Consider the following 13,170-nt stretch of genomic DNA (forward strand, 5'->3'; position numbering starts at 1 on the left):
TCATTGAAAATAAGGATTTTTTCTTAACTGACTTGCCTAGTTAAATAAAGGTAACATTTTAAAAAAAAAATTAAAAAAAAATGCAGCCACATCAATTCTCTTTTTATTTTAATATAACTTTGTCATGTGAAATTGGAAACAAGATCATATGAACATTACATGATCAGATAAAATAATGTTTTCTTTCTCCCTAAACCCACACACACGCAAACACACACTCATGCAAAAACACACAGACATACACACATGGTGAGATGTGATTCGAGGTCACAGTGCCCAGAGGAGGGGCTGGCTTGTGCAATAGGCAGCTTGCTCCTTCGCCTGGGTTCCACCTTGCGCTGCAGTGAACTGGACAAGATACAAAGTCAAAACATATTCAAAAAGGAACAACCCCTAGCCCCTTCCCTCTTCAGTGATTGTAGATCTGAACAAACTGGACAGGTTTAACAATAAATTACATTTTTAATGCACTTTTCATTACACCAATTAACTCAAAGGGGAGACAGGTGGCCTCGAGATTATAGCGTTAGGCCAGTAACAGAGAGGTCGCTTTTTAGAATACTGGAGCCTACAAGGTGAAAAATCTGTCTCCGTGGCCTTGAGTAAGGCACTTAAGCCTAATTGCTCCAGGGGCACTGGACAGTGGTGACCCCACTCCCTACTGGTGTTTCAGGGGAGTTGGGGTATGCAACACATTTCCATTACATATTTGTGTGTAACAGGACAAATGTTTGGGGTCACATAGAAATGTCCTTGTTTTTGAAAGAAAATCACATTTTTTGTCCATTAAAATAACATCAAATTGATCAGAAATACAGTGTAACAGAGTGCCTCTGTCCAGTGTCTGTGTTATTTTCTTAATCTTTTCTTTATTGGCCAGTCTGAGATATGGCTTTTTCTTTGCAACTCTGCCTAGAAGACCAGCATTCCAGAGTCACATCTTCACTGTTGACGTTGAGACTGGTGTTTTGCGTGTACTATTTAATGAAGCTGCCAGTTGAGGACTTGTGAGGAGTCTGTTTCTCAAACAAGACACTAATGTACTTGCACCGGGGCCTCCCACTCCTATCTATTCTGGTTAGAGACAGTTTGCGCTGTTCTGTGAAGCATTGTACGGCATTGTACGAGATCTTCAGTTTCTTGGCAATTTCTCGCATGGAATAGCCTTCATTTCTCAGAACAAGAATAGACTAACAAGTTTCAGAAGAAAGTTCTTTGTTTCTGGCCATTTTGAGCCTGTAATCAAACCCACAAATGCTGATGCTCCAGATACTCAATGTTTCTTTAATAAGAACAACAGTTTTCAGCTGTCCTAACATAATTGCAAAATGGTTTTCTAATGATCAATTAGCCTTTTTTAATTTTTAAATGTACTTGGATTAGCTAACACAATGTGCCATTGGAACACAGGAGTGATGGTTGCTGATAATGGGCCTCTGTACGCCTATGTAGATATTCCATAACAAATCTGCCATTTCCAGGTACAATAGTCATTTACAACATTAACAATGTCTACACTGTATATCGGATCAATTTTATGTTATTTTAATGGACAAAAAATGAGCTTTTCTTAAAAAAAAACAAGGACATTTCTAAGTGACCTCAAACTTTTGAACGGTAGTGTATGTAGTTGCATATATAGCTAAGTAAAACATTTTGTTTTCTCTTTTAGGTTAAAAGGTGAGAAAGTTACCCCTCTGAAAAGTCGTCAACAGACTCTGGTTCGGAGATGATGCTGCTCTTGTCGGAGCCTGGGTTGGAGGCCTGTGTATTATGTGTGAAGGGCAGGTGCTTGGACGGCTGTCTCTGCACGGTGGAGGTGAGGCCTGGGGTGGCCAGGTTGTTGTGGATGCCGCTGTGGATGTTGAGTGAGAAAGTTAAAGGCATATATATCATACGCCCCCCAAAATGCTAACCTCCCCTGTTATTGTAATGGTGAGAGGTTAGCATGTCTTGGGGTTATGATATTTGTGCGTCTGTAAATTTGTCACTCATCATTAATCACAATTCATTCAGAATTATCCGTAATCATGGTAGCATCCACATTAATGTAGAAGTGTTCAGAAACATATTACATTCTTATTTACAATAAAAGTGACTCCAATATGACACAATAGGTTATTTACCATTCATTTCTATTGGGCACAAAATAATCTGAAACACAACCAAAACAGCATCTCCTGCCAACAAAGTTGGAGTCACAAGCTTGATTTAATCATTGCATGTTATGAACATGGGACCAAATACTAAATGTTTGACTAAATTTAATAAACTATACATTCATTTGTCCAAATACTTGATACACCTTCAAATGGGGGGGCTAGATACATAGAGCATTTCTAAACAGTAAAAAACATTTGATCTTAAATCCAAAATGCTGGAGTAGAGAGCCAAATTAAATGTTTTAGCTCTACTAAGCAAATAAATAAGTAGGTGAGTCTAGCTAAGTAAAACATTTAGTTCTCTCTATTAGGTTAAAAGGTGAGAAAGTTACCCCTCTGAAAAGTCGTCATCAGACTCGGGTTCGGAGATGATGCTGCCCTTGTCGGAGCCTGGGGTGGAGGCCTGTGTATTATGTGTGACGGGCAGGTGCTTGGACGGCTGTCTCTGCACGGTGGAGGTGAGACCTGGGGTGGCCACGTTGCTATGGATACTGCTGCTGTCCAGCCATGGCCCTCTGCTAGCGCTGGACACTGACCCTGGAGGAGAGGTCAGGGGTCAAACCATAGAATTACATATCCAGTACAACTCAAGAGTTTTATAGGATTTTTGTGGGTCAAAACTCAAAGGTCTCTGTTCAGCTCGCAAAACTCCACCTATCCAACCCTTCTCCTATCCAAACCATTCACCTTCTCAAACGTTCCAAGCCATTACTTCCCTATTAACACATTTGATCAATTACATTAGGCCATGGGTTGTAGAAAGGTGGGTCACAAAAATCAGGAATTATGGTTCACCAGGGCAATACTGTACTGTAGATATGTGGTGGAGTAAGGCCCGGAGGGCACAGTGTGTTGTGAAATCTGTGAATGTATCGTCACTAACATTTTATAAAATGCCTTCATTTTGCTGGACCCCAGGACGTGTTGCTGCTGCCTTGGCAGGAACTAATGGGGATCCATAATAATAATCACCTCTCTATACCTTTATCTCTTTGTTAGTAATATGTGTGTATGTGTGCTGCTGACCCTGGGGGGTAGTCCTCCTGCGTTTGGCTGCAGGGGTGCTGTGGGGGGACAGCGTTGTGCTCCTCTCCCCATCCTCTCGGGGATTGGAGGAGCCAGACTGCAGAGAGCGCTGGTACATTCTCAGAGATGGCCAAGAGGGGGCAGCAGAGCCACACTCAGCACTCAGGAAAGCAGACCTGGGAGGGAGGGAGAAACAGACTCAGGTCAGGACTATCCTTTAGGCACTTCATGTAGATCTGAAACAAACAGACAGCTCTATTTGTGTTTCTTGTGTGCAAGTGTGAAATGTGAAAAAAAGGACATGCATATCCTAAGTTGCTGTGTGTGTGACTCACAGCTGGGCTCGGTCCTGACGTAGGAGTTTGAAACTGAACTCGCTGAGTATCTCAAGGAAGGGCAGGTTGGGGGGTTGCTCCACCTCTGCTGCCTCCCGTAACGCAAACCGGATACCATCCCTGACCAACAGAGAACACTTCTACATACCAGCTAGAAATAACTTTATTTATCAAAAAGTTTGAGCTTAAACAGATTTTTTGTCAAGTGTGCATATGTTTTTGTAAATTGTAAATTACTGTCTGCACAAATAATTTCTCAATTGGGACAATACTTACACTACCGTTCAAAAGTTTGGGTTCAGAAATGTCCTTGTTTTTGAAAGAAAAGCTCATTTTTGGTCCATTAAAATAACATAAAATTGATGAGAAATATAGTGTAGACATTGTTAATGTTGTAAATGACTATTGTAGCTGGAAACGGCAGATTTTTTATGGAATATCTACATAGGTGTACAGAGGCCCATTATCAGCAACCATCACTCCTATGTTCCAATAACACGTTGTGTTAGCTAATCCAAGTTTACATTTTTAAAAGGCTAATTGTTCTTTACAAAACCCTTTTGCAATTATGTTAGCACAGCTGAAAACTGTTGTCCTGCTTAAAGAGGCTATACACCTGGCCTTCTTTAGACTAGTTGAGTATCTGGAGCATCAGCATTTGTGGGTTCGATTACAGCTTCAAAATGGCCAGAAACAAATAACTGTCTTCTAAAACTGGTCAGTCTATTCTTGTTCTGAGAAATGAAGGCTATTCCATGCAAGAAACTGAAGATCTCGTACAACGCTGTGTACTACTCTCTTCACAGAACAGCGCAAACTGGCTCTAACCAGAATAGAAAGAGGACTGGGAGGCCCCAGTGCACAACTGAGCAAGAGCACAAGTACATTTGAGTGTCTAGTTTGAGAAACAGACACCTCACAAGTCCTCAACTGGCAGCTTCATTAAATAGTACCCGCAAAACACCAGTCTCAACTTCAACAGTGAAGAGGCGACTCCGGGATGCTGGCCTTCTAGGCAGAGTTGCAAAGAAAAAGCCATCTCAGACTGCCCAATAAAAATGATAGATTAAGATAAGCAAAAGAACCAAACTAGAAGGTCAGTATCCTGGAGTCGCATCTTCACTGTTGACGTTGAGACTGGTGCTTTGTAGGTACTATTTAATGAAGCTGCCAGTTGAGGACTTGTGAGGCATCTGAACTAGTCTAAAGAAAGCCAGTTGTATTGCTTCTTTAATCAGGATAACAGTTTTCAGCTGTCCTAACATAATTGCAAAAGGGTTTTCTAACAATCAATTAGCTTTTTAAAAATTAGCAAATTAGCTAACACAACGTGTTATCGGAACACAGGAGTGATGGTTGCTGATAATGGGCCTCTGTACGCCTATGTAGATATTCCATAAAAAATCTGTTGTTTCCAGCTACAATAGTCATTTACAACATTAACAATGTCTACACTGTATTTCTGATCAATTTGATGTTATTTAATGGACCAAAAATTAGCTTTTCTTTCAAAAACAAGGACATTTCTAAGTGACCACAAACTTTTGAACGGTAGTGTATATTGACATTTAGTGTGTATGTGACTGACATATGCAGGGACACCAATGGTTTGCGGATGCGGTGCAGGTCTATGCCGAAGCTCATGGCCAGCCTTTTAGCTAGCTCTCTGATCTCCCCAAACTCCTGGCCTCCACCAACGCACTCTGGAGCCAGTGCTGAGAACAACTGACACACACACACACACACACACACACACACACACACACACAATTAGTAATATATGAATATATAGTACATCTGTAATAAACACTATTTAATTTACGCAAGCACACACCTGCTGCAGACTCAGGCAGACAGTCTTGGCGCTCTGCACTGGACTGATCATCTTGGTTTTGCTCAGAGTCTCCTTGATGATGTCACCGTAGTCTTTGTAGAACTAGAGGAAGTAGACAAGACTGTCACCCTCTCTATGGTTCTACCACTAGAATTACAATGATTCAATGCATTTCTATGGTTCTACTATTATAATTATTAATTTCTATGTTTCTACCTCTATAAATACAATGATTAATCCAATTTCTATTGTTCTACCTCTATAAATACAATGACTCATCCTATTTATATGGTTCTAACTCTAAAATTATGATGATTAATTCTCTCTCTGTATCTCTCCGGTTCTACCTCTCCATATCTTTTTGGTTCTACCTGTCCATCTCTGCATTTCTACAGCTAATAGTCCTAAAACACGGAAATTAGTTTCCTCTGGTTGGTTTAACCATCCCTATGGGGAAAAATGAAGAGAGAATAAAATAGGGTTTTGGGATAAATGCTGATAAGGTCTGAGGTTAACACAGGCTCAAGAGATCTTAAACGCTTTGTTCTATGAGATAATTTCAGTCAGTTAACATAACATTTATGAATTATGAAGCCTTTGTGATTTTTAATAACAAATTCTTAAATTCACTAAAAGTGACATTAGCTGATATCATAGAACAAAACATACATTATCTCCTAAGCATGTGTTTACCACTGATCTATTTTCGGCATTTATCCAAAAACCTTACCAAAACTACATTTATTTTCCTGAAAGGCTTTTGTCCAACAAACTATGGCAGAGTTAAGGCGTCTGTATGCTTCCCAACCGAATCAGTTTGAAAGAGTTCCTGCATATGTTATGATGACATTTTGTGACGTTTTTGTTCGTTTTGGACTTCGGTAAGGGTTTTTTCATTTGTTTCGGGCACAATTTTTTCTTAAGGCAAGCCATCGTCTGTGATTGGTCAACAGTAGGGATTCTTCAATAAAGTCTTTGATGCCATTCAACGAGAGATGACTCAGTTTCATTTAGAAATACTGCACCAAATCTTAGATGTAAAATTGTGAGACTAAGATCTCCTCGGCAAAAACGTAAACATTTATGACAGATTTCTTGAGTTATCTTGGATTAATTCAGAATATTTTGAGTAAGTGTATACTGGGTACGGTGTCTCAAAATGGACAAAGTACTATTTACGCTTTTTTCTCATTTTTCAAGCAAAGGTCTTTTAAGGAAGTATGTGAGCACACTCGTTCGGTTGAGCCTAGCCAACTTCAGCGAGCCGCCAGCCAAACTCCAGCAGTGCCTACAAAAAGACGTCGTTACTACTTCTCTAATACAGCTACCACTTTCATCAGTTAGTCTCTCACCCACTCTTTTCCCTGACTCACTCCTCTTCAGATATCTGGTCATCCGTTTCTAACCCCATGTCATGTCTTTGGCATGATTAAAAGTGAAGACTTATTTTTATCAAATCAATTTTCTGTAATTATTATTACGTGATTAAACTAATAATGTAAATGTAATTAACGAGGAAGTCGGGGCACCACGGAAAATCTTCAGACTACATCAATTATTCTTCAATTAATGAACTATTCTTTACCTCACGTCAGTCTCATTCCAAACGTCGTAAATTGTTGATTATCTGCACGAACCCAGACTTTACTATAAATCATCCATACACCAATTGGCTTAATCATTTATTTACTAACTAACTAAATAATCACAGAAATTCATAAACAAACAAACAGTAGATATGTTACTAACAAATGATAGGGAAGATTCCCGAGTGGGCTCAGCCGATATGACAGCTTGGTGGACAATGGGAAGTGTGTGTGGACTGAGAAAGAGCGGAAAGAAAAAACAGATCAAGAAATAAACACATTTAAAACTTCAAATGGTTTTGCTGGAGACAGCCAGCAAACCACTTAGCAGCCGTTGCTCTTCTCTTACCGTCATAGTAATCACACAATAGAATTTACAACCAGTTGATAATTATATTAATTGAAATGCTTATCCTTTGCACATGAACGCTCACTCATTCGGGAATAATTGCAATCAATATATATTTACACCCATGTGTCGTGATATTTTCTGTTGGAGTCAGTTCATCCTGGTCTCTTTCTCTTTCTCTCTCTCCGTTTCCTTGAAGATCTTACATGGTCTTACATGGTTAGAATGGATACTTCAGAGTGCAATTCAGAAATGTTCTCATAGAATAGATGTTTCGGTGGTTGCCGGTATTCGCATCCCAGGTTGACATAATTTCTAGCTGCAGACTAGTAATTCATATCTAAAATGTGCTCTTCTTCTGTAGGGATCGATAGTCTCAGAGTTGAACCATTTCCAGCTGTGTAGTCAATGCTCCACGTGGTGTGGTTAGGAATTCAATAACTATTCGCAATCACCAGTCACGCTGTTGGTTTGCTTAGTCTTGGTACTCAAACCTGTACCATCTCAGTTTATACCGAGGTACGTGTGGTCTGAAGAGGATTTCCTCAGGAGGGGGCTTTATTTGTAACATTAGAAAAGGCACTTCTATGACGCCTGATTGTGTCTGTGCTCACGGGGGCGGGCCAATGACTTAGTTAAACTTTAAAGGGAATACAATTCTCTCACATTAAAGGTTTAACATCACATTACATCATTTCACAAATAGTTTAATCTTTACTCATTCATTTTATACAAGAATTAGATGGTAACCCGATAATTAAGAAATGTACACATTCAGAGTTAAAGTTACGTGTGTTTCCTGTCGTCTCTGAGGTCACCAAATGAAACACATTCGCCATACCCGTCCCTTAAGTGTCCACGAACCATTCCCACAAGTGGACATTTTGTTTCATATTCCCATTTTGGAGTTAGGAGTTCGCCACATGAAATTATTTGTTCCCTCTGTGTCTCTCTCCATACTGCATGGCCAGGGAGAAAGTCTCTGCCAGGAATTGAAGACCTGAGATAACAGAACCTGAGTGTAGGAGAGTGAGGGGGAAGCCACGATCTATACCCAGAAAGGACCAAATCATGACACCCTTCTCCACCTTCTCACCCCTCCTCCCTTCTCACCCATCTCCCTCCACCTTCGCACCCCTCCTCCTCAACCTTTTCATCCCTTCTCCTCAACCTTTTCTCACACTCCTCCCACGAACTGCACATTCCCCCTCTCATGCCCTTCTCTCACTAATCCTCTATTTCTCACTCATCCTTCCATCTTTTCTCTCTCACTCCCTCCCCATTTCTACCCCTCTCTCATTCCTCTCCTATCCTTCTTTCTCTGTTCTCCCACTCCTGTGTATCTCTCTCCACTCTCTCTCTCCCCTCCCCTCTGTCTCCTCTACCTTGCTGTAGTATTTGAAGACATCAGTGGCAGTGCTGAGATCCAGGATGCCGTAGATAACCAGTTTACAGTAGCCAGCCAGCTGGTTGCGCCGCCGCTGGAGAGTAGCCATCTTCACCTCCTCAACTCCCTCTGCCTCACCTGGAGAAAGTAGTGAGGGAGAGGGAGAGAGATAGCAGGGGGTGAGAAGAGAGAAAGAGATGGCCCAGGTCAGAAGTAGTATACTAAATAGGGAGTAGGGTGCCATTTTGGTGTAGTGTAGTTATGATGGTTGCCCTACCGGACAGTTGGTCGTCGTCAGGCTCAGTGAAGACATAGTCAAGGAGGAAGGCAGCCATGTCGAAGCGGAGGGAGTCGGAGGGGGGGTGGGCCAGGGGCTGTAAGGTGGGCTGAGACCTCACTGAGCTCACCCCAAACAACAGCAGCATGTCACACAGCAGCTCAAATGCCTACCGAGAGAGACAACACATCAACACACACTCCAGCACCAGGGTTTGTGCTTAATTCCATTTGATGTCAGTCAAGTCAAATAATAATTTAAAAAAAATGTGTTAAAAACATGCCATAAATTGCTTCTCCTGTTCAGTTTACTCAGAAGTCATTTGAAAATAGATGACCCTTTTGAGTTTTTGAATTAGAAATGTGAGTTTACTTCTTGAATTGACCTCAACCATGTTGAACACACACACATATCAATACCCCCCCACACACTAACCTGGTCTCTGATCTCTGGCTGGCCCACAGACAGGCAGCTCTGACAGACGATGCAGAACGAACGCACCTCCTTCTTCAGACGCTTTACCTCTGCCTTGGAGGGGTGTGTGAAAGAATGGTGCATGGGTACATGAATTTGCAGATATGTGTGTACATGATGTGTGTGTGTGTGAGGCAGAGAGAGAGGGAGGGTGAGGGAGAGAGGGAAAGTGAAGCAGGGACAGAGCAACAGATTGAGAACAACGGTGACAGACAGTGACTAAGCAGTACTAAGAAAATTATTTGTCTGTGTTTATGCCAGGGCTCAAGCTTGGGTAAACAACACATGTGAATGCCTAGTCATAACTGTTTGCATGTGTGTGAGACTGAGCCTGTGAGTGTCGCTGTGGTGCACTCCAACAGATTGCTGTGTTAATTCCCTGCTGTCCACACAGCTGGTGAGCTGGTAAATATGACAGGTTAGCAGTGCCATGCTCTAAGGGGGGCACCTCAGTGGGTACATAAGGTAGGGATGTAGGGCCATCTTAACAAGACAGGCAGGCAGTGCCATGCTATGAGCACCTTGGTTGGTGTAGAGTTGGCCACCCTGACTTTCTCCCAGAGCACGTGGAACGCTGCACACTTCAGAGCAGGAACCATCAGCTGAAACGACATGGGACAACACTGATGGAGGTTGGTTATTTTACATTACATTTCTTCCTGCAATGTTCAATAGATGTGTGTCAGTCAGTGTGTGTGTACACGGACACACACCTCTTTGTCGATGTCTCTGGACTCCACTCCACTCTTCAGCAGCTGAAAGCAGGGTTCAAACAGCTTCCATGAAGTCAGGTCCTTGGCACTGAAAACACACCTCAGTTTCAGTCTAACACCAATATGGCGCGCGCACACACACACACACACACACACACACACACACACTGCTGAAGGCTGCAATTCTCGTCAAGGCAGTAGCAGCACTGTACACCTCATCTTCATCAGCAGTGCCCTGAGCACAGAGATAGAGGGAGGTATAGAACACCATCAACATGCTTCAAGAGAGAGTGTGTGTGTGTGTGTGTGTGTGTACCTGCAGCAGCTCGTTGAGGTGGGAGCTGAAGCGGTCGGTCAGACTGTCCAGTAGCTGGCTGACGACCAGGTCGGCACGGCCGGAGAAGGTGTACTTGTCGTGGCTGAGGGCACACGCCACGCGAGCACATGCCTCCAAAACACCCGACTCCGTGTGCTTCTCCACGATGCCACACACCTGGGCCAGCAGCAGATCCAGATACTGAAGGGGGAGATGGGGGGGGAATAAAGAGAGAAGGTGCACTTGAGTCCAAGTCATGTGACTTGAGTTGACAACCCTTGTGTCATGTTGTATTTTAGCCTACAGGGGGAGTAGTTGTGTAAAGGGTGCTCTCTCTGCCAGCAATTCTTAACTGGTGGGTCTGTTGGGTCGAGGGAGGTATTGAGTGGGAGAATGTAGGAGTAGTGTCCGAGTAAAAAAATCTCTCTCGTACCCTCTCTCTCTTTCTCTCTCACCTTCTCCAGTCTACCAGTGCTGCTGTAGGTCTCCAGGTCAAAATGAAGCGGAGCCTTCAGAAGGCAAGTCACTTTCTCCACGTCCGCCGAGTACTGTGTGACAAAATTACGAAACAATTTGAAAAAAGCTTAGAATCAGAAATATGTTCGTAACATCAAATAGCCATGGTGATCAAGTTACACATCCATAAAAAATCCTATCAATGAAAAAATAACTAACCGTTAAACCAGTCCTAAAACATAATATATGAACTATACCTGGCCTTCAGAAAGTATTTAGACCCCTTGACTTTTTCCACATTTTGTTATGTTACACAGTGGACCCCATCATTCTTAAATGGAAAAAGTTTGGAACCACCAAGACTCTTCTTAGAGCTGGCCGCCCGGCCAAACTGAGCAATCGTGGGAGAAGGGTCTTGGTCAGGGAGGTGACCAAGAACCCGATGGTCACTCTGACAAAGCTCCAGAGATCCTCTGTGGAAATGGGAGAACCTTCCAGAAGGACAACCATTTCTGCAGCACTCCACCAATCAGGCCTTTATGGTAAAGTGACCAGACGGAAGCCACTCCTCAGTAAAAGGCACATGACAGCCCGCTTGGAGTTTGCCAAAAGGCACCTAAAGACTCTCAGACCATGAGAAACAATTCTCTGGTCTGATGAAACCAAGATTGAACTCTTTGGCCTGAATGCCAAGCTGCATGTCTGGAGGAAACCTGGCACCCTACGATGAAGCATGGTGGTGGCAGCATCATGCTGTGGGGATGTTTTTCAGCCACAGGGACTGGGAGACTAGTCAGGATTGAGGTAAAGATGAACAGGGCAAAGCACAGAGAGATCCTTGATGAAAACCTGCTCCAGAGTAGAGGTTGACCGATTAATTAGGGCCGATATCAAGTTTTCATAACAATCAGAAATCGGTATTTTTGGACACCGCTTTGAATTTTTTTTTTTTTTTTACACCTTTATTTAACAGAACGACAGATTTTTACCTTGTCAGCTCAGGATTCAATCTTGCAACCTTACAGTTAGTCCAACGCTCTAACCACCTGCCTCTCATTGCACTCCACGAGGAGCCTGCCTGTTACGCGAATGCAGTAAGAAGCCAAGGTAAGTTGCTAGCTAGCATTAAACTTATCTTATAAAAAACAATCAATCAATCAATCAATCAATAATTAACTACACATGGTTGATGAGATCACTAGTTTATCTCGAGTGTCCTGCGTTGCATATCATCGATGCGGTGCGCATTCGCGAAAAAGGACTGTCGTTGCTCCAATGTGTACCTAACCATAAACATCAATGCCTTTCTTAAAATCAATACACAGAAGTATATATTTTTAAACCTGCATATTTAGCTAAAAGAAATCCAGGTCAGCAGGCAATATTAACCAGGTGAAATTGTGTAACTTCTCTTGCGTTCATTGCACGCATTGTCAGGATATATGCAATAGTTTGGGCCGCCTGGCTCGTTGCGAACTAATTTGCCAGAGTTTTACATAATTATGACATAACATTGAAGATGGTGCAATGCAACCGGAATATTCAGACTTAGGGAAACCACCCGTTAGATAAAATACATAACGGTTCCGTATTTCATTGAAAGAATAAACTTTTTGTTTTTGAGATGATAGTTTCCGGATTCGACCATATTAATGACCTAAGGCTCGTATTTCTGTGTGTTATTATGTTATAATTAAGTCTATGATTTGATAGAGCAGTCTGACTGAGCAATGGTAGGCAGCAGCAGTCTTCATTCAAACAGCACTTTCCTGCACTTCGCTGTGCTTCAAGCATTGCGCTGTTTATGACGTCAAGCCTATCCAACTCCTGAGATTAGGCTGGTGTAACTGATGTGAAATGGCTAGCTAGTTTGCGGGGTGGCGCTAATAGCGTTTCAAACGTCAGTCGCTCTTGAGACTTGGAGTGGTTGTTCCCCTTGCTCTGCATGGGTAACACTGCTTCAAGGGTGGCTGTTGTCGATGTGTTCTTGGTTCGAGCCCAGGTGGGGGCGAGGAGAGGGATGGAAGCTCAAAGGAATATGAAATACAAATCGTATAGAGAAATAGTCCTATAATTCCTATAATAACTACAACCTAAAACTTCTTACCTGGGAATATTGAAGACTCATGTTAAAAGGAACCACCAGCTTTCATATGTTCTCATGTTCTGAGCAAGGAACTTAAACGTTAGCTTTCTTACATGGCACATATTGCACTTTTATTTTCTTCTCCAACACTTTGTTTTTGCATTATTTA

The 13,170-nt window shown here is 42.3% G+C and overlaps 1 protein-coding gene across 1 annotated transcript in view; it reads right to left on the reverse strand.

Annotated features, from left to right (window-relative positions):
- Positions 1-13,170, reverse strand: part of LOC135526574 (cohesin subunit SA-2) — a 46,570-nt gene that overhangs the window by 1,471 nt on the left and 31,929 nt on the right. The window contains exons 16-29 of the mRNA XM_064955071.1: positions 10,915-11,007; positions 10,460-10,660; positions 10,308-10,378; positions 10,144-10,231; positions 9,952-10,032; positions 9,392-9,484; positions 8,957-9,125; positions 8,678-8,817; positions 5,358-5,459; positions 5,112-5,248; positions 3,524-3,643; positions 3,189-3,364; positions 2,495-2,699; positions 247-348 (exon numbers count right to left, since the gene is read on the reverse strand). Of these exons, the coding sequence (XP_064811143.1) occupies positions 247-348; positions 2,495-2,699; positions 3,189-3,364; positions 3,524-3,643; positions 5,112-5,248; positions 5,358-5,459; positions 8,678-8,817; positions 8,957-9,125; positions 9,392-9,484; positions 9,952-10,032; positions 10,144-10,231; positions 10,308-10,378; positions 10,460-10,660; positions 10,915-11,007 (1,778 nt within the window). The remainder of the gene's footprint in view (positions 1-246; positions 349-2,494; positions 2,700-3,188; positions 3,365-3,523; positions 3,644-5,111; positions 5,249-5,357; positions 5,460-8,677; positions 8,818-8,956; positions 9,126-9,391; positions 9,485-9,951; positions 10,033-10,143; positions 10,232-10,307; positions 10,379-10,459; positions 10,661-10,914; positions 11,008-13,170) is intronic.

The sequence above is a fragment of the Oncorhynchus masou genome, chromosome 32, assembly GCF_036934945.1.
Source record: "Oncorhynchus masou masou isolate Uvic2021 chromosome 32, UVic_Omas_1.1, whole genome shotgun sequence".
Taxonomy (NCBI): Eukaryota; Metazoa; Chordata; class Actinopteri; order Salmoniformes; family Salmonidae; genus Oncorhynchus; species Oncorhynchus masou.